Here is a 25,666-nt window from a genome sequence, read left to right as displayed (position 1 = left end):
TGGTCTGAGGCAAAGATTAAGACCAGGGGTTTCTTTTTCCCCTTCTACATCTGTAGTTAATGGCAGTAGTTCTTTCTCCTTCAATGGAGCCCAAGGAATGCAGTGTGGGTAGTCCAGGAGCTTGCCATCTACGCAGGCAGTGAGCCACTCCTGGCCAGTGGGATAGGAAAACCAAGTTCTGCTGGCCGAGCTGGTGTCTGTGTCTCACATAAGGACATGGCAATTATGGGAGTAGGAGAAAAACGATGTGTCCAAAGTTCCTGGTAAAGAGCTGAAGTTTGAGGCCATCTCCAAAGCCTCCTTTGCCAGGCCACCTATGAAGCCCAAGCAATAAAGTAGCCCAAGTTCTCCCTGTTGTGCCAGTTAAAACTTTAAAGAAAGTCTTTAACTACTATAATTACTTATTGTGTCTGTCTTGCAGGTATGAGCTGACAAGGAGTAGACGCAAGAAAAATTGATTTCTTCTCATGTACATAAGTCACTAATTTTTCAACTTTATATGGATGTACATATCTTTTGTAATTAATGTGTTTTGAACAGTCACTGCAAATTTGAAGCAGTCTCCAGCTCAGGACATGTAAATCTCAGAGATTAGTTCTCACTGAAGTAAAAAAACAAACCAACCCACCCCCCACACTGGGAATAACTTGTCCCTAAATAATAAGTAAGTCCTTTATTTTTGCTGTTTCTGGCCTATCTCCCCCAAAGGACCCTGAAGTATGAATACTCTCTTAAGGAAGTGTTGTACCTGGAGATGTTTTAGACTGTCAGCTAAGTGTCATTACTTTGCTTGGCAGTCTCATTTCCCCAGGATCCTATTCATGTTGTTTTAACATGAAATCATTGTACTTTTAAAAGAATAAATTTTTAAACAGCATTCTTCAGCTGTAGGGCTACAGAACCTGTTGAAAGAAACTGTTTAAGACTCTAATAGATAGCAATTGTTTTTTGAGAAACTAAGAAATTGATAGTCCACTGTTCAAAAGTATCTTAGCAGACTGTGGCTGCAGGTATGTATATAATGAGCTTCCAAAAGCAGGGAGATCAATTTACCAAGATGTCATTAAGGTTTTAGTTTGTGACACCTTAACATAGTTTGTTCTTTGTTACAGTACATTTCAAAATCTTGTAAACCTTGATAGTAAAAGCATTCTGCCTGAGGAACAGCAGAGTTTTGTAAACTAAGCTTTATTAATATCAGAGGAAAATATACCAAAATATTTTTGGAAGCTTGGTGTACTTGTTTCTGTACAATAAACTTCTAACTGTCTTGCATAAGAAACTTGATCTATGCCTTTCTAAAACTGACTTTTGAAATATGACCATGGTAAATTGAAATCCATAAACCACCTCCTAAAGCAAGTTTCAAATATTTTTGATCTAGATTACATTAGTCTGCCTCAGTCCATAACCAGAACGAATACTTACTAAATAACAACTTGCTTGCATCCCCAACTGATCTGAAAATGTAAACAACATTTTGAAATAGGCTCTCCAGAAAACCAAGATAGGCAAATGATGAACGTGTTATGGCTAAAGCAGTTAGAGCACCTTTTTCTCATACTTACTGGGTCAGCAACATTCAAAATGCTTAGTGGTTGGTTATAGTATGTCTGCCTTTGTGCTGGGCTCAGTTTCCTAGACTGATACAGAGTCTATTGGTTCTCTCTCTGGGATTGAGTAGACCAGGTGATAGCAGTTATAGTAAGTTTTTCTTAAATAGACCATGAAACAAAAATTAAGAAAAATGAAAAAAGGCAGCAGCCTTTATTTATGTCAAAAAATCTGAAACTGTTGGTTAGGGTAACAGAGGTCAGAGGTAGCTGTAATGTCATACACATCAACAGGTACATTCACAGGTAAGAAAAATCTTGCTAGAAAAGACCAGAGTAACTCTTAACTAGCTACCAATTTCAAATTTTGCACAGTAGGTAAAATATCATCCACGTTACTGATCTCTGAAACAGAATAAAAAGCAAAACGGTTAAGGCATATGTACCTAAAACATCTTCAAGTTCAGCCAAAATTCTAACTTAAATGTTAGAAATACAGCTAGTGAATAAAATAAGCTCCTCACACCTTTTAACGCTGTTGGAAAAAACTCTATTTAGCTTATGAATAATATGATTGAATATACGCAATCCCACGTTCAATGAAAACAAAAGTATTTTTGTCACTGATGGAAGATGGGAAGAAGAGGAGAGTGAGGCAAAAGTTAACACCTTCCCTCACATGCTCCTTGTGTGTTAGCACACCAGGAATAAACAAAACACGTTAGCTATTTAAAGTTTTAGGAAGAAGCGCTGGCATGAAGATAATTACAACTGTTGCAAATATTACTCACCTAGAAGACAGAGCAAATCTTGAATGAGAGCTTGAAATGGTGGAAAGAAGCACTCATGTTCTTCTAGCTTATTGATTATACTGAAATGTGCAAGTGAGAAAACACTGTTAGTAGTATATAAAACCATCTACACCAAAAATGTGTTCCTCAGGTTCTGAAACCTGCAGTGAACAAGTGTTAGCTGTCAAAAGAGAATCTCTAATTTTACTATTCATGCCCTATATACATCCTTCCTTTCCTCCTTAGGTGGCACAAGGTAATTTTTGGACTGGAACATTAGTCGATGTATGCTAAATATACTGCCAGAGGGTGGCTGATATAACTGCCTCAGAGATGGAGCAAGGAATGTTTTATAAGCAGCTATTCTCTAGTTAAAACTGTGAGTGAGTGCAGAAAGGTTGAGGGAGTTAGTATTGTTAACTCAGCATGTGTCAGACTTGCTGCCTGCTGCAATTAATTTTTAGTATGTTTGCAGAGCAAAAGCTCTTATGGTCTGCTACCAAGTGTGTGTGTGTTGTCATCTGTTGAAGGTAGAACAAGATTTGTCCAGTTCCCAAACTATTTGTAGGCAGCTTGCGGCATACCTTCTCTTAGCAACTAATACAATTCCATATTACAGCTGAAACCTTGCAACACTTTCTCCTCCCCACCCACGAGCAGTGTTTGCTTGGTCTCCTTATGAAACACACATCCTGCTAAGGCTTATTTGATCACCTTATCCAGGCGAACCAAGACAGTGTTTTGGAAACTTCTGGCCTTAATTTTTCTCTTTGCCAGCTTTATCCTTTTGAAAGTATTCAAGATCTGTTTCCTGTAGGATAGTAGTAACTCCTTTACTGCCACAGCTCACTGACTTTGTAACAAGTAATTAAAGTTTCTTTCAGTAGCAGTTTTAGTCAGTTCTCTCAATTACTAAATTTGATGTTTGAGGAATGGTCACCAGTGGAACAGCCCCACGTACCTGTGGATGTCTTGGGTCCCCAGAAGCTGCTGTACCTGCTCCGTCATGTTCTCATTAATGATGTCACACAGTTTCCCAACAGTATCCACTACCACAGTGGGTGGAGCTGAACTGTCTGTAGAAAAACAAGCACTTCATGTTTCTTGTAACAGTAATAACAGGAAAGTATTTTAGACACAATCCAATTCTTGCAGGTGCCCAGATTTTATTCAGTTTTCACACATCTATGTGTATTCACACACATAAAAAGTTCCATCATTCACAGAAAACAAAGTGCCTATGGTCAGAAATAAACTACTGTTAGCTAGGAATGCTGAATCTCTCACTAATCCTTTAGTGGCTAAAAAAATTTGTCAGAGCTGTGCATTTTCACAGCAGAGATGGTACTAAAGTGCACCCTACGATATCAGTGGAAATCAGCCAACTGAAATTATACGTAGAGAGAGGGTTATTCATTAGGTTCCTGTAACACAGCAGAAGCACAGTATAGGGGTTAGGCCAACAAGGAACCTGCTCAATACAAACTCTGTTAAACAGCCAGAACTTGTTTTGGTATTGGATCTTACCTGCTTTGACTGCTGTGACTGAAGGTAATAGGCTCCTTGTCCTTTTCTCCCTCAGTTTCAGAAGAACTAGGCTTGGAGAAGGCACCCTCTGAGCTCCATTGGTTTGCGATTATTAGGGAGACAGGAGGCTTCCTCCTCTCCTGTGCTGGCTACAGGCAGGAAGGCTGTTTCCCTCCTGGAATGAGGCTCAGAAGACCCCAGTAGCCCAGGAGCCTTGCTCTCCAGCTGTACGCCCTACAGCACAGCCAAACCTATAAACCCAAGAGCAGCAGCAGCTGCTGTTCTCCAGAAGGACAAACCAGAAGAGAATGGATACTGGGAAGTAACTAAGTATGTCTCTGAGTACTGGCATTTAGTTTTTGTCATTCAACAACTTCATTATTTTTAAGTTTAGCACCGTAAGAAGGAAGTTCCTGAGGACGGGACATAATTACACTTGAATGAATTACTGAGTAGAAATCTACAGCAGAGGTTGAGTTATTTTTTCTTAAACTTGTTATCTTTCAAGTAGAGAATGAAAAATGGTCAAGAAGAATTATGAAGTCAGCTCACAGGGAACAAAGCTTTGTGGAAAAAAAAATTAAAAATTCAATTTCATCTGCTATTCCTTTCTTCTGCCTCCCTGGTATTCCTCAGCAACTGCTAAAGGCTTACAAATAATGGGGTTTTGCTATTTAAACTCCCACTTGACAGCAATCTATTTTTATCTTCGCAGAATATTCCTAGTTTACTCATTTCTCAGCAGCTCAACATATTTTCTATGAAGAGATCAGCCTTTCGCTTGTCATGTTTTCCTTTTGGAAATGGTCTGAACAAATGCTAGGTGGTAAGTCTTTACCTAGTTCCAGGAGCTCATGAAGATTTCTCATAGCGTTGGTCATTTCCCCAAGCTTTGTGTAAACCTCATTCATTCGTGGATAAACGCCATTCAGAGAATTCACATCAAACAGCTTCTGGAAGTGAGAGACTATTGCAAACAGGGTTGGTAAGGATGGTGTCTGGCTGTTCTGTAGCAAGCAGAAAGAATAATTCGTCAATGTTATTGCTTAACAAAGCAAGGATTCTTTCAAACTGTGAAACATTCTTAAAACTAGTCTATGAAGAAAAACAGGTGTAACTTCCCTTATTAAATCACGGCCTTTCAAATATTCTTAAATCTGAAGACATATTTTAAAGAGAATTTTCAGACACAAATATCCAGCAAACCAAAAATACTCTTTTGAAAGCTTTCTTCTCTGTTGCTTAGTAAGTACGTTTATGTATTCTCAATGCTGACTGAGAAACAGACCGAACAGGATAATACCTGAGACTACAGGGCAATGCAAATTCATCGTTGGTCAAATGACTTTGATTAAAGCAGTCTTCCCCAAGGTGAATTTATCCATTAAATTAAAATAGTCTTGGACTATTGAATGTCTTCAAACAGCTATTTCTTAAAACCCGCAAGGCTTTCAAATGCACAAATCTAATCACTGTGTGAAGAATGCATTTAAGAATTCCACAATAACTTGTGATTATAAACTCCTGGTAAGAATTACCTTTTCCTTATTTTCTATTTCTTCCAAAATTGCATCTACTATGAACTGGAGGTCTTCAACTCGTATGGATTCTCTGTTATCCTGTGGATCTGCAGTGTGGCAGGGCACCAATTCCAGAGACAGTTTTCTCAAGGACCTATGCAAATCCTTTTAAAAGAAGGGAGGGGACACAACTTATTTTATAGTAACTTCTTAAAAGTTGTTTTTATTATAGAGATGAGCAGATTTTCTGTTTCTCATATGCAAAAACATTCCAGTAATGGAGACAGTAAGGTTTTAGTTTTCATGGAATTTAAGCACAGTATCTTGCTTACATTCTTCAATTTAAAAAGAACACTGATAGTCTGAAAATTAAAGTACTTCATATATTATAGTTTCAGTAAAATAAGAAGTGTTGGTCACAGAGAGTTTGGTTTTAAACAAAATTACTTCACTTGTATTTAGATCAAAAAGTTACTGTTCTGGCAAGACAAAAGGAAGAAAGAGAATGCATCGTCATTAAAGCGTGAAGTACACAGACTCTAAAGTTTAAGTGTCTTCTTAGGGACTCAGCCAGTGAACAAAAACATTTAGATGATACACACAGAGGAACATCTCTGGCCTGTAGGCACACTGCACATTTTTCACTTTACTATGGTTTTAAAGTGCTATATAAATGGACAGCAGAATTATTTTTAGAATTTAACACCAAAGTCAGGCAATAACAAAAGCTACACGCAGTAAAAAACCCTACATGCAGGGAGAGACCGAGGGGTGGTCAGCAGATTAAAGGAGGAATGTAAAGCCAAGTACAATAATGCATTACCTTTAGGGCCATTAGCTGATCTGCCCACATTTCTATAGTAAGCGGAAGGTGCTCAAATCCACATTCCTGTCCATTCTCCTTAATATAATTTTGCACTGGCCCTTTACTGCGCCTGTATATTAATGGAGGAGCTCTTGGACTTCGCAAAATAGAATCAATATGGGACAAAACCTTCAACACCAAATAACAAGTGTTATTGCTCAAATATGTATGACATTTTATAATAAAATCCCTCTCCACCACTGTCATGATTGTCTAAACATTAAATCATAAATAGCTCCAGTAAGTTACTATCGATGAATTTTACAGATGCATTCAATATGTAATAGATTCAAAGATTTAAAAACATACTAGCTAGAAGATACATAAAAGTAACGCAGTTATACTTCCCTTTGAGGGTTATTTAACATTTATCCACTTGAGGCATTGTTACTTCCACAGTTTACATTTTGCTAAGTTTTATTATATTTGCTTTTTTTTTTTATTCAAAGAAAAATAAAAGCCACTATCTCCTCAGGCATGTTTAAAACCGTAACATAAGGATCTGTTTTGCCCAAGACCTTTAACAAATCCCCTGTCCTGAAAAGACTTCAGCTAAATCATTGATTCGATGTTTGCCAACCCAGTCTCTGCTTCCTCGCTGTATTTCAGGTAGTTTACACTAAGATAGAACAATTAAGAACAAGCCTACATTAACTGCCAAATTCAGAGCATTACGCATCTTGTGTAGAGGACTTCATATGAACTCTTAGATTCAAAATAGCATGCTTCAGTTTACATAGTTAAACAAAACTCATGTATTATATTTCACTGTAACAGTGCTAGATACACAGAGTACAGATAAAATTTGCATACTTGTAAGTATTGCTGGCAAACTGCCTGCAGCTGATCTACTCCTGCGGTACTCTCAGGTTCTTTCTTTTCTTCTGTTCTTTCTCCGTTACTACTCCCCGAAGATCTACATGTCAAATACATACAGTGGGTTACACAAGTAGCCTTACCAGGAGATACTACTTTCAACTTGACTAAGGAACCAGGTATGTAGCATATATACTTACACCTACGAAGTAAAATCTCCAGTTTTTGATGCCTGCCAATAGAATTCCATCAAACTGAACTAGATGAAGAATGTAATACCTAATGTAAATATCATTAATTTATCTCAAGTCTTCAGGTTGAGGTTATTCCAGACTGCATGCTAATTTAGAAGGGACACCACCAGATGTACAGTTGCTCTGTTACCAGCAGTTCTACCATGGCTGAAGACTTAAAATCCAGAATTTTACTCAAAAGGGTCAAATTCCATGCTCGCAGTCTTTATCTGCTTCTGTTTGAACATCTTTCCTGCCTTACTATATATAGCTCGCTACCCTTCTTGTTAAATCTAAGATGACTTTCTCTAAAACTACCATCTACATCATACCCACTGCATGAGAGAAAAGACCATTTAAATATACACAAGGTAGAATGAAGAACTGAACATTTTTAAAGTTTAAGTGATGTCTTTCTCAGGCTATAAAATATTTAGCATTCAGTATACACATGCACAAATGATGAAGTGAAATTACAGATAAAAACACTTTGTCAATACTGAATCTCTAATACATTCAATGTATTTTCTTAGCAATGTTTCAGAAAAAAAACGTAAGTCAATTTCTAAGAATAATAGGGACATAACTTCAGTAGCTTCAACATTTTGCCAACTCATACTTTCTCATTCATAAACCCGTAATGTAACCAGTAGCTTCCTTTATGCTCACGGAAGCAGCAAACACCACAGTTTGGTCCTGTCCATGTTGCCTGCGATAGCACTCAAATCAAATCCAGAAAGACAAAATGAAATAAAAAAGACACACTGCTATGCCCCCATTTGGAGACCATGCCATCATTTCAGAGATTCACAGGGTGTCTTCAGAGATAGCGTAGCATTTGCTGCCCAAAACCAGGCTCCGAGGAACAGTGATAAGGTACATGGTTTGTAAGCTACTATATACTCTGCAACCTGTAATGTAGCTTTGCCTTAAGAAGTTCGGAGGATTCATGCAAGTTACTGAAGAAATATACTTACTGGATAGTTTTCTTTAAAGTTTTCTCTAGTTTCTTCACTTGGTGCTTGTAAAGTTTCAATTCCTGTGCAGTTGGTCTGTTAGAAAGAAAAAGTACCACATTGTATGTCTTGTATTTGAAGGTATCTATAAAACTCAGCCAAGCGAAGGAGTAAGAAAGCTTTGCCAGTGCCGCAACATCATTCTGGAAATGAAATTCTGCAACATTTCTATGTGGCAACAGCAGTAAACAGAAAAATAACCATTAGCAGTTGTTATTAACAGCATAGGGAAGGAAGGCTGACTGTTGCTGCCATAACTTACTTCTGTGCATCACTTTTAAAGGCAGATTTCATACTATACTTTTACAATTGCTGGTGCTTTCACTTTCTTTGTAAAGCAAAGTCTACCAAAGTGCCCTTACAAAGAATGATACTTATCCTTTCTCACCTTATTTCCAAATCTTTCTTGAGATTTATATTTTCAAGTAAAAGCTGTTCATTCCTGGCTTTTGTTTCAGCGAGTTGTTTCTGGAAAGACTGCAACATAGACTGTGTTATTTCTTTTATTTCACTCATTCCATCATCAACAAGCTTGAACACTTTAAAGTATGTACGTGTTAAGAAGGGTTCCCATTTGCCTATATAGCAAGACAGCGTGGATGAGGAATTAGTAGACAAAGATCAAGAGCCTGCTGCATTAGACCACAGGTGGAGAAGCTGTGATTAAGGAGGTCTATGCAGTCCCCAGCAAAGACAACTCACAACATAGTACTGAATCTTTGCATAAAGACAGTGAACCCTGCCCAGAGAGTTTACACGTTAAGAAGTCATGTTAAGAACAAGGGGATAGAAATCAAACACATATATGTTTCTACGTGGCTCCTGAAGGGTTACCATTTAGAGATCTGCACTGAGTTATTCTTAGCAGTTCCATACCGTGAGCAGTGCTCTATAATTAGGAGTAGCATCTAGATTTAAGAATTCTTCCTTGCTTTTTACTTCTCTTTGTACCTGGTCTTCATCTTTTTTATATTGCCTATTGGGAAAAATAAATTGTTTCAGCTTACTGTAATTCGATTACCTCAAAGACCTAAGTTGGTTTAGTTAGCAGTTATGCATGATAATAATGTTTCCATAAACTGCAAAGTAAATAGAATAGAAATTCTGCCCTAAGATCCTCTGCTCTTCTCCATTATTTCTGGGAAGCTGTTTCATATACTAATTAAGTGCACTTATCCTCAAGAGAAATTCCAGTACAAGCAAATCCCATTTCAGTTTTCAAGATAATAATCTCAAATTATAAGAATGTCTCAGGTATCTGCTTGTTGCTTTGCACCATGTAGGCACAGCGATAGAGCTGAAAAGCTGGTATTCCTTTTGTTTAGGGAGATCAGTCACCTGAGCACAGCTACTGCAGTAATTCTGCCTGCGAACCATGGCAAAAGAGGAAGGGAAGAAAAAAAAAAAAAAAGAAAAAACAAAAAAAAAAAAAAGGAAAGACTTATCACTCAAGTATCTAAATACCCCCAACTTTCTAGCTGTCCTGGCCTCCTGACTGAGCAGCTGCTTAGCCTGACTGACAGTTATTCCGCAGATGAATCCAAACTTCCATGACCATTACAATCCTTTGCTGTTTCTTACATGCTAGTGACGTCTGGAACACAGAATATTTACCATTGTAAGATTTAAGAACAGTAAAGAGTAAGAAAATTTTGAACAGTAGAACCATAAAGCATTAGATGAGACCTACCTTAGTTCTTTTTTCATTTGACTAATTTGAGATTCGTAATAATCAATTAGACAAAGGAACCTGAAGAAAGGAAAAATGGTATTTTGAATTTCAGATATTCCCAAAAAAATCATGCCTGAAAGATACTGTGACCAACCCATAGGAACAGGCCAGCTTACAGAACTGCGCCACACTTCAGAAGTGACTGCTTCAAATAGTGGGTTTTCTCTCATACCAGACAAACATGGTCACAGTTTTCCAAAACAGAAAAGCAGAGACATTAACTCTGTACTAGTCTAAAAGTGGCAAAATTATTCAAGACGAGAAAAAAGCTAAAGCCTCCTCATCTTGTGACTATGTTTACCCGGCAAGCTTAACTGCAAGGCACAGTCCTGAGTGCTAGGGCTCAGCGACCATTATGGGAGGTAGAGAGCACAGGTCCCACATAGCCCGAGAACATCTGTCTCCAAAGAAACTAAAAGTGCTTTCAAAGTAAGTGGTTGCAAAAAAAATGGAGCCACAAAAAACTGAACAGCTGAGAAAGTGCCTTTCCTCTTGAGCACTCCAAGATCATCTGTTTTGGAGAGACAGATGAGAAAGCACAGGGAACCAAATTCAGTAATCCTTCTTCTCATACGGTGAGGGCATGAGAAAAGGGCTGCGCACACACAACTCCTTTTAAATGCTTCCCAGGTAAACATTGCTAGCCAGGCCTAGAAAACCAGGTGACATCAGCACAATAAAGTGATGGCTACCTGAGGCCTAAGAATTGGAAAATCTCCAATTATAGCAGAACTATGGAGACCTTACTGCAAGAGACACAGGCTTGGAATACTTTCAGAACTTTCCCTGAAGTACCTGGGAAGCCTTACAGCAAGCCTGCAGTCAGCAGTTGCAAAGGCCACGTTCCAAAACTGGAAGGCTTTCATTAGGGAAGGTTGGGGGGTGGTGTTTGTTGGTTTTTTGTTTGCTGTTTTTTTAATTTACATTTTAAATGTTAGAATCCCAGGATGAGATCACCCTAGCAGATACTGCAGTTCCAGAGTAGACCGAATCATTCCCTTCTCTTTGCTGACACCTAGTGTATGCAGTGGCTGATAATTTCTTAATTTCTGCCATGGATTTATCCAGCTCACATTTTTTGTACAAGAAAAAATTACTGTACTGATGTACCTTTACAAGAATTCTTATTTCAGCTTGCACTCCTAAGGTCTCCAGCTTTTTCTTTTTCATATAAATATCGAGAACAGTTACTTTAAAATCCCTTTCTTCATTTAATGATACAGGTCATTCACCAATATAATAAATTGCTTACTGTTGATCTAGGAGAGACTTGGGAGCTCTTTTGCAAAACCGACAAAACATTTTGTTTTGAGTGGCAACACGCCGTTGCTCCTCCATCCCAACTTTGCATAGCTCCTTCTGCAAACGGGCAATAATCTCTTCCTGTTCTTGTAGCTTTTCCTGCTGCTGTTGATATTTTGCCTGTGAACAGATAATGGGAGCGTTATGAAATTATTCTAACCCACAAGCTGGAGACTGTACTGCACATGCCCAAGTAGGCACTTGGTCCCAAGGAGGCTCAGTACTTGGGTTTTAGCCATACTGAAGAGGCAGTGGAGAAAGGATACAGATATTTTTCCAAGTTATCACTAGAAAATTCCGTATGGATTGAAAAATCTTAGCTATAAACAGTGTACTAACTCTATGACCCAAGACTCACGTTTATTTTGATCAATGTAAATATTTTTAGAGCTTTTAAAAACAGTCAAAAGTTTGAATCCTCAGACAGCACTATCTGAATTACCTGTGAAATTTGTTGGTCTTTTTGAAGTTCTTTGACTTGATTCTGTTGCTGGCAAACCTTAGCTATCGTCTCATCTTCCAGCTGACAAATTTTAGACTTAATGTTTTTCACCACATTTTCCAAATCATTAGCACGTTGTTCTTGTCGAGAGGCCCGACCTCGTTCCTGTCGTATCTCATCTCTGGAAAAAATAAATAAAACCTTGATTTAAATTAAATTCATTTCACTAAAGACAGTGAAGGAAGCACAGGCCTGACAACATTATCTGATGATGCTCAATAACAGCTTGTGGCAGCAGGTAGGGGAAATACACTGGTATGGGAAGAAGCAGCAGATGAAATAACAGAAGAGCTCAAAAGGAACTAGGCCAAGATTGCTGCATATTGGACAATAATCTCAGGAAAAAGGTCTTAGGCCTTGGGTGTGACAAGAGCTCCACCTGGCAGGAGATGGACACTGACAACACTTTTGCTTTGCGTTAGCAGGTAAGTTCCTTCCACTGTGTCTTACCTAAGATGACGATTAGCCTCCATAAGCCCCTGCATCATCTTCTGCTGTCGGTCGGTGTCTTCCACCAGAGTTTTTAATGCAAGTCTTATTCCTAGGGAAGACTGACTGTCTAAGACAATCATATCTGGAGATACATAAAATAAGCAAAGTCATAATGAAAGGCTTTTAATAGCTGAAGAAGATCGCATCTTTGCTACCATTTAGAAGTGACAGCTTTAGAGATGCCTTATGAACGTAGGCTTACTATTTCCCAATACAAAAACTTGTAAAATTAGCATCTCCTTACCTGATATATTTCTGCAGCTTTGGGGGGCAGCAAGACTCACCGGTTTCAACCCATGACGCATTAATAGCTTGTTTAAGTTTTCCCATTCTGCCTTCTCCTGCTGCAGCTGAGAGAAGGGTAAGAGAGAGAAACCCAGGTTCTCAAGATCAGCTCACAGTCTCCTGTCCTTCCTGTTAGGCAGGCAGTGGAGGACACCAAATGCCCCCAGATAAAAAGAAACCAACCCCAAGCCCCCAAGAAGCCCCAGCCACTATAGGAGAGCTTGCGAGACGTTCCAATAGAATCTGCAAAAAACGTTGGGAAAAAGCAAACTTGACAATATACAGAAAACTCAGCTTTCCTGGTCCCTATTAGAAGGAGAAATACGTGCAATGAGTAAAATTTACCTGTTTAAAAAACCCGGCCCTCGGGTAATTCCAGCACACCTGGGGTGCAGTGGGCCTCGACCCCCCGCCCCAGCCCCGAGAGAAGCCCTCAGAAGAGGCGGGTGCCTGCTTTGGGGGTTTATGGCTTGTTTGTTTTCTTTTTGTTCTGTTTTGAACTACCAAGCAGTAACAACAGCCACCTCAGGACCACCACGGTACCTCTGTCATGGCGAGGGACGCCCGCTCTCGGACCGCCGCCGAAGGGGGCCGGGCCCCGCGCCGCCGCCCGCAGACGGCAGCCAGGACACGGGAGAGGAAAGGGGTCGGTTACCAGGACGCGGAGCCTCCGCAGGTCGCGGTCGAGCGGCGGGACGCAGCCTCATACGGGGCTGCCGGCGGCGGCGGCGGGAAGACGCGGGGCCGGCCGGGAGAGCGGTGGGCCGGGGCAGGGGGTAACGGCCGGCCCGCCCGCCCGCCGCCGGCGGCGGGGAGGGGAGGAGGGAGGCGGGCGGGCGTCCGCGGGGCGGCGCTGGCCGCCCGCCGCCATTTTGAGGCGCGGGGAGCCGAGGGGGAGGAGAGCCCCGCGGAGGTAGGAGCGGGGCCGGGAGTCGGCGGGGCGTGGGGCCGGGACGGGCCGGGCTCGCCCGATCGCCCGCCCGCGGAGTCCTGATCTCTCCTCAAGGCGCCTGGGAGCTGGCCTCCCTTCCCGCCCCGGGGACGCCCCGACATGCATCGCCTAGGCGGGACGGCCGGGCCCGCCCGGGCTGAGGGAGCGTCTCCCCGGGCTCCTTGGAGACCGCCTGGCCGCTAGAGGAGGAGGAAGCAGACCGCGTCTCCGTCGGCGTCTGCTTCCGCCCGTTGCCGCGGGCCCGGCCCGGAGGAGGGGCGGGAGGTGCCGGGAAACCTCCCCGGGCGCCGCCGGGCCAGCCGGCCGCGGGGCTCTGGGCCTTGAGGCTCGGGCAACCGCGGCTCGGAGAGGAGTCGCCTGTTCTCGCTGGTATGGAGGATCGCGGCGATCAGCAATAAGCTGTCTGAGGAGGGTTGAGAAATGTCGCTGCCAGGATTTAATTAAAAAAAAAAAAAATTTTTTTGCTGGCAATAGACGTGGGTGGTGGGGAGAAATTTGCCGTCTCTGGAGTTCGTTTACGTCCTAGCGCACCATCCCCCGCTGTGTGCTACCAGGCGTGGATTAGGTGGATGCAGAGCGGTAATCCTATCCTAGTTTTCAGAAAAAGTCCTTATGTATAAAGAAGTAAATCTCATTTTGGGCTGCTGACTTGATTAACGGAAAATGCAGCGAAATGAGAGGGTCGGCGGTTAGTACAAATCCGTTTCCTTGGATTCGAGCCAGCGAGTGACTGACTGTCTGAGGGCTGGGCTACCTCTGCGGCAGGCATCCCCTAGTCGTGGGGTAGCGTACGGCTTTCCCTTCGGGCTCTGATGGTATCGACTGTCCTTCAGAAAACATACAGCTGGCCTAGAGTTTGGGTTCAGGTTTGATTTAAAAAAAAAAAAAAAAAAAAAAAAGTGTATTACCACATTACCGTGATTTGGTTTTTTGTGGGTTTTTTTTTTTTTTTTAAAGGAAATTGAGTGTTTTGGGATGTTTTCTGACCCTTTCGGCATTGATCCTAAACTATCTGCTAAAATTCATGCAGCAGGGGTGATGCGGCCTGTGTGGGTAGGCTGTAGCTGAGCTCCAGGTGCCACCTCTTCGGGCATTTCTTTTTGTGCCCGAGGCCACTTCTTGTGTCGATCAGCTGGCACAGACAAGGAGCCCCTGGCCCCTGCTCCTTTGAGGAGAAGGGGAAGGGGGAAGCGCGGACATACACCCTGCCTCACTTCCACCGTCTGCCAGGGGATGTGAACCTTTACAGAAATCAACCCATAACTTTAGGAACAACCAAAACAATCTCCTTGGCATCTGTTAGGTGGTGTAGACTGCTCACTACTGTGAGAATTAAATCCTTGGATCCTTGAAGTGGTTTCACTGTTTTTAAAACTTATTTTTCAGTTTATGAACATAAATGTGTGCAATTACTGACAAAACCACGGACAGTAATACAACAGTGTACTCGAGCATGTTTTAAAATAGAAGCTTAAGAGAGTGAAGGAGGTTTAATTTTTAAATGCACACTCTGTCATGCTGAAGAACCTACAACTTACAACTTCTAATTCATTTTTCACTGAAAAGTACAATTTATCAAAAATTCACTTATCTGCATTTACTGAAATTATGCTTAATTGATATGCACAGACTTGATGCAGATAGCTCTTACATGAATTAATCTGTTTACTGAAAACGATAAATTAAAAGTAGCAGCAGTGTTGTAAAACACAGTCATGATCTAAAAACGTCCTAAGTAAGAAACAAGTGATTTCTTTGTGGTTCACATAGACTTTATGACTGAATTGCCTGGTCGAATTGCTAATGCGATTGTTGAAAACTACTGTAGTGGTTTAGAAAAATGAGTAGGTTGAAGTTGTTGTCTGTGCTATTTCACTTTCCTGGAGGTGGCAACAGTCCATAGTTTGTGACTGAGATAGGCAGCTCTGGATTTGGTTCCTTCTTTGGCCAAGCTGTTTGTTTCTAAGCTTTTGCTGACAAGTTAGGCAAACCATTTTTCCATCAAATAACTGACAAAGTTATGATGTGCTGGTAAAGTTAGGATAAATTGCACATACTAATTTTGCCTTTTTGTCTAAGAAGAAAAAATATGTTTGTATTTCATCATATATTGTAGTGCCTGATAGTGCATGACACTTTTAAAAATGTCCTTTATCTTAAATGGAGAAAACAAGAAAAAATTTAGGCCTCAACACTTCTCTGCTGCTATTCTGCTTTCTTTTTTTTCTTGCTGCTAATTGGATTAAAAGCTGTTTTGGTTACTATGGCATCCCGTGAGGAGATTACTGTCTGTGAAGATGAAGTAAGGTAAAAAAATCAGAACTGTGGCATGAGCAGATATGGAAAGATATCCACAGTTCCAGTGGTCACTTGTGACTGTATCTAAACTTTAAAAATTACTTAAATGAAAGGATATCTTGCCAGATCTCCTCCCATGGGTGTTTGTATGTGCAGTTGCATTTCTGAGTGATGTAGGTAATGTTTATGAGAAAGATTACAGACAAATCTGTTAAAACAGATAATAGCTAAACTGGTCATCCTGATTATTTTTTAAGTTTAAAAGGCTAAAACACTTTCTCAGAGACCAATCAAAATACTGTATTTTAATGCCTGCCAAGAAATTGCAGAACTGTCTAGGAGCATCTGAATTCAAAGTATAATTTTGTAACCATACTACCAGCTGAAATTGAAGTTTTAGAGGTTATATATGGTTATGGATATATATGTCTTTGTATGGTGTTTGTCAAAGTGAGTCTGTTTAACTGTCTGTTTATATTTTGTGATATTTTGTCATACTTGAATGTTCAAAAAAACATGAAAATATAACCAGTTCTGTAAGCTTATTCTTTCAAGTCTCATTCGTCATTTGTAAAAAGTGACTCTCCCTGAAGGGCTAAAGCTTTGAACTATAGACATCAGTAATTGAACTCTTTCAACAACAATTAATTTACTCTGTTGGTGTTTCCGTAGGTCTCGGTACAGCCACTTAGAGAAGATGACAGATTTGGTGGCTATTTGGGAAGTAGCTTTAAGTGATGGTGTTCATAAGATTGAATTTGAACATGGGACCACTTCAGGAAAACGTGTTGTCTATGTTGATGGAAAGGTGAAATTGCTATGTGCTCAAAATTCACTATGATACAGATTATATAAGTGCACTTCCATGCAACAGGCAGCAGAACAAACAAAAGACTAATAAATGCAAGTGAGCTATATTCAGTTGATTAACTTTACCTAATTCAATGAACTGCATCATTCTTTTTTTCAGTTACAATTAAGGTGTGAGTATTCATGAAGTGCTTTGCTGTCCTTGGGCAGAGGCACTCTAGATGTACTAAGTATCATGTATTCGTTCATTCTGAAATAATAGTTAAGTACTGAGTTGTTTTCCGAGTCCTAGTTCAATTTTTTTATACTAAAACATGCATTCAGGTTTATCAATTAATACCCATTGTCTTTGTCATATTCTACAGGAAGAAATAAGAAAAGAATGGATGTTTAAATTAGTGGGTAAAGAAACATTCACTGTTGGAGCAGCCAAAACAAAAGCTACTATCAACATTGATGCAGTCAGTGGCTTTGCATATGAATATACTTTGGAGATCAATGGAAAGAGTCTCAAGAAGTATATGGAGAACAGGTCAAAAACAACCAACACTTGGGTACTGAGCTTGGGTGGTACAGACTATAGAGTTGTTCTAGGTAAGTAAACACTGAATGACTTCATGTTCTGCCTTTGAATAAACTTGTATGCATTTAATAACTGGTAATTAAGAGAAAGCACAGTTCAGTGGCTAGCACTGGGTGGTCCGGAAGTTTGGAATTAGATGCCAAAGGCAGTCTGAAAAATAATGGTCTTGTTACACCTGTGTGAGCCTGCTGTCAGTGTTCTGTTCTACAGCAGCATCATCTAGTTTTAAAAAAAGACGGGGGGGGGAGGGGAGGTTGGAAGGAGTTACAGCTTCTATATCCATAGAGCTGCCCTAGCAAGACAGTTCTCCAGGTGAAGCATGTTACAGAAGTGTAATCTATGTTGTGATCAAACCTGCTGTGTGTGTAAGTTTAAGCAGCTAACCAGGCTTTCCTTCCAAAAATCATAACCCAAAGTCAAGGAGTCTTTAACTGAAGAAGTACGACAATGCTGTTCTACACTTTTGATAGATTAATCAGCATCCTTTTTTCTGCATCACTTCTTAACTACAATTTTAATCTAAACACTTCAGATGATGATTTTTCACTTTCTTAATAGCAAGGCAGTACATTTCTTCTCTTCTGCCTCCCTTTCCCAAATACATTACAAGCAGATGGGAGGAAGGGATCCCCTGAGGAATTTGTCCGTGGCATCTAGTGGGAAAACTTCCATTTAGGTATTGCTGTATGGTTATACCTGGAGATGAGATCTTGGGCTGTGATTTCTTCTTAAGCCTCAGGACAGAATGAACTGCCCTAAGATGAAAGGGGGCAGGGAAGAAAGACAATTTCAATGCCAAAAACAGATTAGTCTCCTTACAGACTTTTAATCTCCCTATGCTTACTTAAAAGGCAAGCAGTGTTCAGCGCTCTACTGATGTCCTGTGGATGACAGTGTCAGTAATGTGAATTCTAGAGCAAAGTAATTTAAAGAGGATGTGCTGGGAAAAGTAAAAGAATATTCTATTTTAAATGAAAAAAATCCAACATTGATATTTAAAGTGGTACTTGGGTTTTCCAGGAGATTTTAAGAATACAAACAGTTTGATGGATGTTAAATAATGCTGCTTTTGAGTTAAACTGACCTGGAAAAAATGTTAGAGCTTCATTGAATGAACAGCACTCAAATAATTAGTAGAAATTACTTGATTTTTCTGTCTTCAAGTTTTTCAGTTTAAGAATGTCAGAATATCTCTGACAATATTCAGAACAACCCAGCGTTAATAGCCAGGGCTAGGGAGAGGTAAAAATATATGTTCAAAGCAAAAGTTGTTTGCCCATTGATGACAGTGTCCCATCTCTCCAGTGTAAGAACAAACCCTGTAGCCTAGGTACTATGGCTAATTAGGAACTTCTTTTCACTAAGTAAAATTCAGCAGTAAATTTTTAAAATTCCTAGAACTTCTTGTCTGTAGGGGAAAAAAAATATCTTGTTCTCTTTACTTTTTGTTTTCTTTTTCTTTCACAGAAAAGGACACTATGGATGTGTGGTGCAATGGTCAAAAAATGGAAACAGCGGTACGTGATCATTTCCAAAGGCTTTTCACAGGCTATAGCTAGATAACCAAAGCTTAGCAAAATAAGCCACAGAGGGGCACGTTACCTCCCTTTACCACAGAGTATGAGCATACACCCAGGCAGCCAGTATGCTACTAGTCTGTTCCGAATGTCCTTCACTGTATTTTATAACTGACAGTATTTCAGTTAGGATGCCAAACATCTATCTATTTAAGAGTAAACAGTGCTTTTATTTACACTTTTTAGACAAGCGAAATAAATCTTCTGGGTCAGTTGTCCAGGGTTTTTAGGGAGAAAAGTTTCTAGGGAGAGGGAGGTACTTGACTTTGACGCAGAGTGTAGAGCCACCTCATCCAAACCTGCTCATGTTAGCGGTGACTGGAAGTTGGACACGTTGTCTGTTATGACTCGTGATTTTTTCCATCTAGAGATGGTCCCTAATGCTTAGGGCTTAAGAGTCTCATTGGAACAAATCAAATCTTTTGTCTTTGTCACATCTGCATTAATTTTTAGAGCTGCTTGACAGCTAGAAGGCTTAATCTATTTGGTGTCTTTTTAGATTATGATGGCTTTCAATATGCATACTATGTAGGCTTCCACATCCTTGAAGGATGTGCTTTCTCACTAGAGAGTTGTCACTATGATTACTACTGCCACAAGTAATCCCCTGGATGAGTACAAATTGTAAAACCAACAGTTTTGCTGTACTTCAGGATGAAAAGATTCACCAAATGCTTCTCCAGTAATTAGTGGAAGAAACATCCTCTCTCAGCGAATCAGAACTTCAGCTCTTGATGGTTCTCAGCCTTTTCTATAATGTAGTAAATGCACTAGGAAGATATTCTTGCAAGCTACGGGTACGGGTTTAGTTGTCAAACCGTGCTTGCATTAGAGCAGCACACAGATTTTTCTACTCTCCCAAAGATGATGACAAAACCACAGCCATGCATGGCAAAATCTGTAACAGGAAATTACATAACTGCAGCAGGAGCTGTGTATCCAAAATACACAACTGTTATACTCAATTCAGGGATCTCTTCATCCTGCTGTAAAAGGCACCACTAAATACTTCATGTTTTACTGCCACTTCAGCATAGGTTTGTGTGGTACTTATTGGCTGTACTGCACAACTTGGAAGGAAACTATCTTTTCTATTTTTGTTTTACTCACATGGATCTATGATATTAATTCACACACTCCAACTTTACCATTTCTGATTATGTGAAATTTTTATTGTCATCTAATGTCCACTTAAAGGTTTGTGGGTATCTTGACAAAGTCCTATCTGAGATTCTGCAGCTTCGTTCAGCATTTGCGCTGTATTTGTTGCAGGTACCTGCAGCTGCTCTAATTGTGGGATTTACAAGTGATCTTGACCTTGAAAACAGTCTGATGCACTCAAGCTTTTACTTTACTAAAATAGCACATGTCTGTTTTTATTCTTATCTCCTTTCTCCCAGGGTGAATTTGTAGAAGATGGGACTGAAACTCACTTCAGTGTTGGTGATCACAGCTGTTGCATTAAGGCTGTCAGTAGTGGAAAACGAAAGGAAGGAATTATTCATACCCTTATTGTGGATGACAGAGAAATCCCAGAGGCTGTGGAGTAGCCTCTAGTTAACTGATTATTGTAGGACTAAGTTCAGAAATTTTCAATTACTGTGGTAATTATTTTAATATGTACTACTTGGTACATCTAGTTTGTGCTGGGTTTATCTGTATATGAAATTATTCTTTTTGAGGACCAGATGAAAATAATTATATACAACTTCTTACATTACCAGTTTTTAAAAAACTATATATATATATATATATATATATAGAATATATATTGTGTCACTAAGTGCAGAGGACACTGTTGAACTTAAGTAGAAATTATATACTAGGAAAAATCTTGCTATAATAAAATGGAAGATAAATATGCAGTAAGACTGAATTCTTATAAACTGCAGGTGTATGTGGAGGGAGGAGGAAGCATGTGCTGGGCACTCAAGTAAGCTGTTAAAAGTTTTCTCAGTAGTTATTTTTTCTATTAAACTGACTACCAACATTTTCAGATGCAGTCAAGAAGAGTTACAAAGTTCATTAAACAGTTATTAATGAAATACATTGTTACCAGTACTTGTGTAACAGTTTAAAATAACACTGCATTATGAAAACTGTTCTTTATTCCAAGTAGGAGAAATGATGTTACATTGTGCCAAAAAAAAAATTCCTTAACGTTTTCTGAAAACTGATGCTTGTTAGAAGTTGTTGCACTGGGTCAGAAACTCTGTACTGAGTTTTTTCAAAAGAGGAAACAGGAAAAAAAAAATCCTGCCATGAAACTCCTTTAGAAAATGAAACGTCTTGAAGCAAGCTGGAATGAGAACTTATTCTTGTTCAATGCCGTCTAACAAACCTTAAATCTACATTTGTGTATCTTCCTGACAGTAGTGCGTGAATCAAGAAACATGAGGAAAAATGGGACAGAAATAGAGGAGAAGAACTGGTTGCATAAATGGAAAAGTTAAAATAGGTATAGACTAATTCTGTTGTCAAACTTCCAGCATACTATCTAAAAGCAACTTTGGGATTTCTGTGAGAATGAGACTTGTGTTGGATGGTTCTTACAAGTTCACAGGGGGGTTTGCTCATTTAACATTACACTAGAGCATATAAGGCTCACACACTACAAAAGCTACCCTTTTGCAACAATGTAGACATAGCTAATCTTAAAAATAATTTTAAAAACCCAAACAAAATATTAATATTTTCATTTAGAAGTCTGTTTTGCAATGGTTAAAAAAACAATTTCCACTTGCAACCTCACTTAGAGTTCAGAATTAGACTTTTATAACTTAATTTGTTTTGGACTTGTGAGTGGTTCCTAGCACTATGACTACTATCTTGGGAGTTGCAGGTACAGTACAAATGTGCTGGGAACTCATTAACAAATTATTCTGAAAAGTTTTATTAAACACTAATTTCATGTATGGTTTAGGGTTCAGGCTGCTCTCCATTAGCACAGTGCTTTACATATGGATGAAATGCTTTTCAGATGGCAATGTTGTTGGTTTTTTAATAGTTTTATGCAAGCCCTTTTCTCGCCAGATAAGTACAGTTTTAACCATAGGTGACTTTTCAGCCTAGCAGCAGACCTGATATTGACAGATGAGCCTTTATTTCTGTATTACAGCACTGTTATAAGCCATTTGGATGTTTAGTTAGGACCATAACTGGTAGTTTTAAATGCTTCAGATTGGACAAATCTGCTAGTAGCTTTTAGTTCGGGGCAGTAGATCTGTTTTAAACCCTGCTAACATCAGAAATACTTTCAGGCTTTAGTACAGAAAGTTTCAAAGTACCTGAGAGCTGGACTGAATCCCCTTTTACATTGAAATGAGCATAATGGCTCTTAAGCTTTTCCATTTACTGGCTTCAGGTCACTACAGAAGCAACGTGGCAATACCTAGCTACAAGGCTGACACTGTAATCTTTAAAAGATATTGGTAAATGTAGATTAATTGAAGAGCAATTTCAAGCTGTAGCTTGAACCAGTTCCCTACTATTTTGTACCCTTTCAAAGAGACTGAACACATCTGCGAAATCTGAAGCTCAAATACAGTCCAAGTCATGTTCTTAAGACTATATTGAAAAACAACAGGTTAGCTGATAGTGTCATTCATGCTTTTTATTTTGAATACATGTATCTACAATGCTTTGAATATCTTAACCAATAAAAACTGTAACAGCAACTACTATTAGAAATCATGAAGTATTGCCTCACATTTGTCGTAACTGTGTGTATTTAATAGCATGTCCCTACGTGGGAAATAGGTGAATATATCAGGTGAAAGCTATTTAAGTCAAAAGAAAATTTAATCAAAGGCACAAAAAAGATTTCTTGGGCTTCATTAACATATGCAATATCTCAGATTAAGAAAACGTAATGGAAGAATGCCAACCTAAGCAAACATCAAGTTTATAGTCCCATGCTCAGAACACTTTAGGCATAAAGTACATGACCAGATAAATGTTAAACTGTATTTTGTGATGCTTTCCCTTCTGTTTCCATTCACAGATAATTTTGTTCTAATCTCCTTAAGGTACTGACTTAATTTTTTTGTTCATGGATATTTCAGAGCACTTTGCACAAGGCACTTTGATCACAGCAAGTTACTAGGTAGAGCATCCTCCTAAAATCTAAGTACTAGGCTTTGTTCTGAGGGGGTCTTCACAATAGCTACAGTTCTGATTAATTCTCACTCAGCATGCTGCTGGTTTCCTCAGAGGGGAACAAGTCAACAAATATTGTGGAAGGGCCCCAACACTGTTGCAAATGACAAAGGTGTCAGGATTGTTTACATCATCTACTAAGCTGTCATATACCTTAATGGCATCCCGCTCCACTGCCGGTGGCATAATATAAGATGGCTTGCCTTCAGTGTATAAGCCTGTTAATACATCAGCCTCAAACACATACATTTTAGAGTCTATTTCCCACGTATCTTTACCCTTGATTAGGCTTTTTGGGTTCCTTTTAAAATAGATGCCAGCTCCATATTTTTGTTCTGGAAAAAGAAAGAAAAATATTTAGAAGAAAAAAAAAAGCCTTTAACAATTGGTTCTTTTGGGGTGGTAGTACTAAGAGACTGCTTCTTGATTCAATATGACGTTTTATGTTGCTGCTCAATGCATGCCATCCTTTTGGAAGTAAATTTGCACTAAGTGGCTCTAATGCTAGCACTGACCTCCCATTGAAATCATAAGCAATGACAGCTGATGGCCATTCTGATTTTACTGCTACTGCAGTGGTGACCGTTCAGATTTAACTGTTAATCCAGTGATAGAAACATCAAGGTATAATGTATTTATGTAAACACTTCAGTTATCATGTACTAGGACTCTGACAAGCACCAAAGAACATAAGATTTTAGTAATGCAAACTACAAAAAAAAGCTTTGAGATTTACAAGGAGAATGCTGCATAAAATGCTATTACAGTATCATGGAAAAGTGCAAAGAAATTAAATCAGACCATCATCCTTTTTATTACTTTGAAAGTGTGAAAATGGGCCATGTACATTGCATAGACAAGGAAAGGCAAATCTCCACTTTTTGAACAGTTTATTGCCTGAAATCCCGGCTCTGCGTTTGACAAGCAAAACATCATGCCCTTCCCCTATTGCAGGATGAAGCACTAAATGCTTATTCTTTCAATTTCTGAAAATATCTGTCTACTACAATATTCCATAGACACCACAACTTTCTTGCTAAGTCTACTATAGTTTGAATGGCAGCCTGCTCAGATTATCTGCTGTCTTTGATTGCACCTGATTTCAGCAGGAGTTTAGTAGTTAGAAGTACCTTCCAGCCTCAATTATTCTGCAATTCCTTTGAACACGCTTTAAAGCATCAAGCTGCTGAACAAATGTTCGCAGCAAGTGAATAAGGACATTTATTTTGTTGCATCACTCTTTAAAGAAAGTCAAACTTGGACATGGCATTGAGTGTATATTAACAATGCTGTCAATAGTGTCTGGGCTAGGCTAGGTATCCAGGCTTATCCTCCCAGAGCCTTACTGACTATGGTATCAGGAAGGAAAAACAGGAAAATCTTACTGTAGATAAAAAAAGTAAGATCATGTGACTCTAAATGTGGGTAGGAAACAGTTCTTGTTTAGGAATGCCATTTTTTTCTGATTTTAATCCAACTTTAGCAGTCAGTCACTGTTCATTTTGATTAAAGATGCCAAAGCAAGTTATTACCTGTTGGTGGAGAATACATCCTGTGAAATCCAGTTTGGCACACTGAGCTACAGAACTGAGCAGGAACATGCTGGTACAACTTGTGGGTTATTTTGGAGGTACCTTGGTTTTCCTCTATTTTTTTTTTCATTTGTTGGAATGCAGCAGATAAAAGAGGATTATGTATCTTTTCAATCTGTAACATAAATAATAGCGTAGTATAAGCAAATGGAGACCAACATCCATGAAGTCCATGGGTGCTCTTGTTATGGCTATGTTCTTCAATGCAAGAACATTTGATTCAGCTTATATGCATTGACCGTGTAGTGGTTAAGGTATCTGAAGTGTGCAACTGATCCACAGGAAAAGAACCATACCACTATCCCATGCCTCTCATTGAAATCAGTGGGAATATATCCTAGTGTACTGATTTCCAGTACTTGAGTTGTGCTGAACAGATTGAGTATCAACTATATGTATGTGAGAATAAGCTGTGTGGGTGCTTACGGCTTAATCTTGTAAAGAACTGAAAGTGTCCTGTAAGGCATGGAGAACCTCAGCTCTTGATTGATCAAAATTTTACAGCTCTCAAGGCAAAAAAAGGTCTACAGATAAGAGGGGCTTTACGTTAGCTTGTCTCTCAAAAGCATGGCTGCATGCAGCATAACACCACACAGAACTTCAGGCAAATTGGCTACTCGGCAGCTCTCGCTGGCATACCTGACTCTACCAGTGGGCTAGTCACAGTTGCTATGGCAAAAGTCAGTACCAGGGGCCTGCAAGGCCTCTTCTCTAGCAACCTGCTCATGCCAGACTTCTGACTGCTTAGATAAAAACAAGCAGGTGCTGAAGCATGATCAAGCTTCTGCTCTTGTAAAAGTAATTTAACTGAGCTATGACCGATCCTCAGTGCAGTATTCTTTCAAATTCTGATGTAGCTTTTGCATTGAGACTCGACAAAGTCTTCAGTTCTGCATATCAAGAAGCACTTGCTGTCATCTGATTGGTATTTGCTATTATTTCAAAGTTAAATACCTTTCTTGTATGAAAGGCAGTTTGGCACGTGGCAGTCTGGTTTCCAGTTACCTGCTCTTACTACTAGGCACACAAATCCCTGTTTACAAACTTCTGTATTTCTCTGTG

General features: G+C 39.5%; 4 protein-coding genes across 13 annotated transcripts in view; 2 read left to right on the top strand and 2 right to left on the bottom strand.

Annotated features, from left to right (window-relative positions):
- Window positions 1-1,282, top strand: part of ESYT3 (extended synaptotagmin 3) — a 34,885-nt gene extending 33,603 nt beyond the window's left edge. Inside the window, exon 23 of the mRNA XM_030019171.2 lies at window positions 422-1,282. Coding sequence (XP_029875031.1) covers window positions 422-458 — 37 coding nt within the window. The 3' untranslated portion in view covers window positions 459-1,282. The remainder of the gene's footprint in view (window positions 1-421) is intronic.
- Window positions 1,283-1,738: 456 nt separating this feature from the next.
- Window positions 1,739-13,398, bottom strand: CEP70 (centrosomal protein 70). Of its 6 annotated transcripts, none has more exons than XM_030019175.1 (16): window positions 13,178-13,398; window positions 12,594-12,699; window positions 12,308-12,431; window positions 11,798-11,978; window positions 11,306-11,475; window positions 10,012-10,071; window positions 9,198-9,297; window positions 8,710-8,798; window positions 8,283-8,357; window positions 7,070-7,172; window positions 6,215-6,385; window positions 5,410-5,556; window positions 4,710-4,878; window positions 3,306-3,420; window positions 2,345-2,424; window positions 1,739-1,958 (listed from the first exon to the last, which is right to left on the bottom strand). In XM_030019175.1, exons 1-16 carry the CDS (start codon window positions 13,184-13,186, stop codon window positions 1,897-1,899), a joined length of 1,761 nt encoding a protein of 586 aa, XP_029875035.1. In that variant the 5' UTR covers window positions 13,187-13,398; the 3' UTR covers window positions 1,739-1,896. The 6 variants fall into 6 exon arrangements, 4 of the variants coding, with proteins under 4 accessions (XP_029875035.1, XP_029875036.1, XP_040980017.1 ...); XM_030019176.2 differs by having other exon boundaries at window positions 12,594-12,763; window positions 13,178-13,393; XM_041124083.1 differs by having other exon boundaries at window positions 13,290-13,308.
- Window positions 13,399-13,454: 56 nt separating this feature from the next.
- Window positions 13,455-22,544, top strand: FAIM (Fas apoptotic inhibitory molecule). 4 transcript variants are annotated; one of them, XM_030019178.2, is made up of 6 exons: window positions 13,480-13,547; window positions 15,836-15,893; window positions 16,557-16,692; window positions 17,060-17,288; window positions 18,745-18,794; window positions 20,255-22,544. In XM_030019178.2, exons 2-6 carry the CDS (start codon window positions 15,850-15,852, stop codon window positions 20,402-20,404), a joined length of 609 nt encoding a protein of 202 aa, XP_029875038.1. In that variant the 5' UTR covers window positions 13,480-13,547; window positions 15,836-15,849; the 3' UTR covers window positions 20,405-22,544. The 4 variants fall into 4 exon arrangements, with proteins under 4 accessions (XP_029875041.1, XP_029875038.1, XP_029875040.1 ...); XM_030019179.2 differs by lacking the exon at window positions 13,480-13,547 and adding an exon at window positions 13,869-13,955; XM_030019181.2 differs by lacking the exon at window positions 15,836-15,893 and having other exon boundaries at window positions 13,455-13,547.
- Window positions 22,453-25,666, bottom strand: part of PARP9 (poly(ADP-ribose) polymerase family member 9) — an 11,618-nt gene continuing 8,404 nt past the window's right edge. For both annotated transcript variants that reach the window (XM_030019172.2, XM_041124081.1), the window contains 2 exons: window positions 24,545-24,719; window positions 22,453-23,347 (listed from right to left, as the gene is read on the bottom strand). In XM_030019172.2, coding sequence (XP_029875032.1) covers window positions 23,043-23,347; window positions 24,545-24,719 — 480 coding nt within the window. In that variant the 3' untranslated portion in view covers window positions 22,453-23,042. The remainder of the gene's footprint in view (window positions 23,348-24,544; window positions 24,720-25,666) is intronic.

This window comes from Aquila chrysaetos, chromosome 6 (genome assembly GCF_900496995.4).
Source record: "Aquila chrysaetos chrysaetos chromosome 6, bAquChr1.4, whole genome shotgun sequence".
Classification (NCBI taxonomy): domain Eukaryota; kingdom Metazoa; phylum Chordata; class Aves; order Accipitriformes; family Accipitridae; genus Aquila; species Aquila chrysaetos.
Note: the sequence above shows the minus strand (reverse complement) of the source record. Positions and strands in the feature narration are given on the sequence as shown.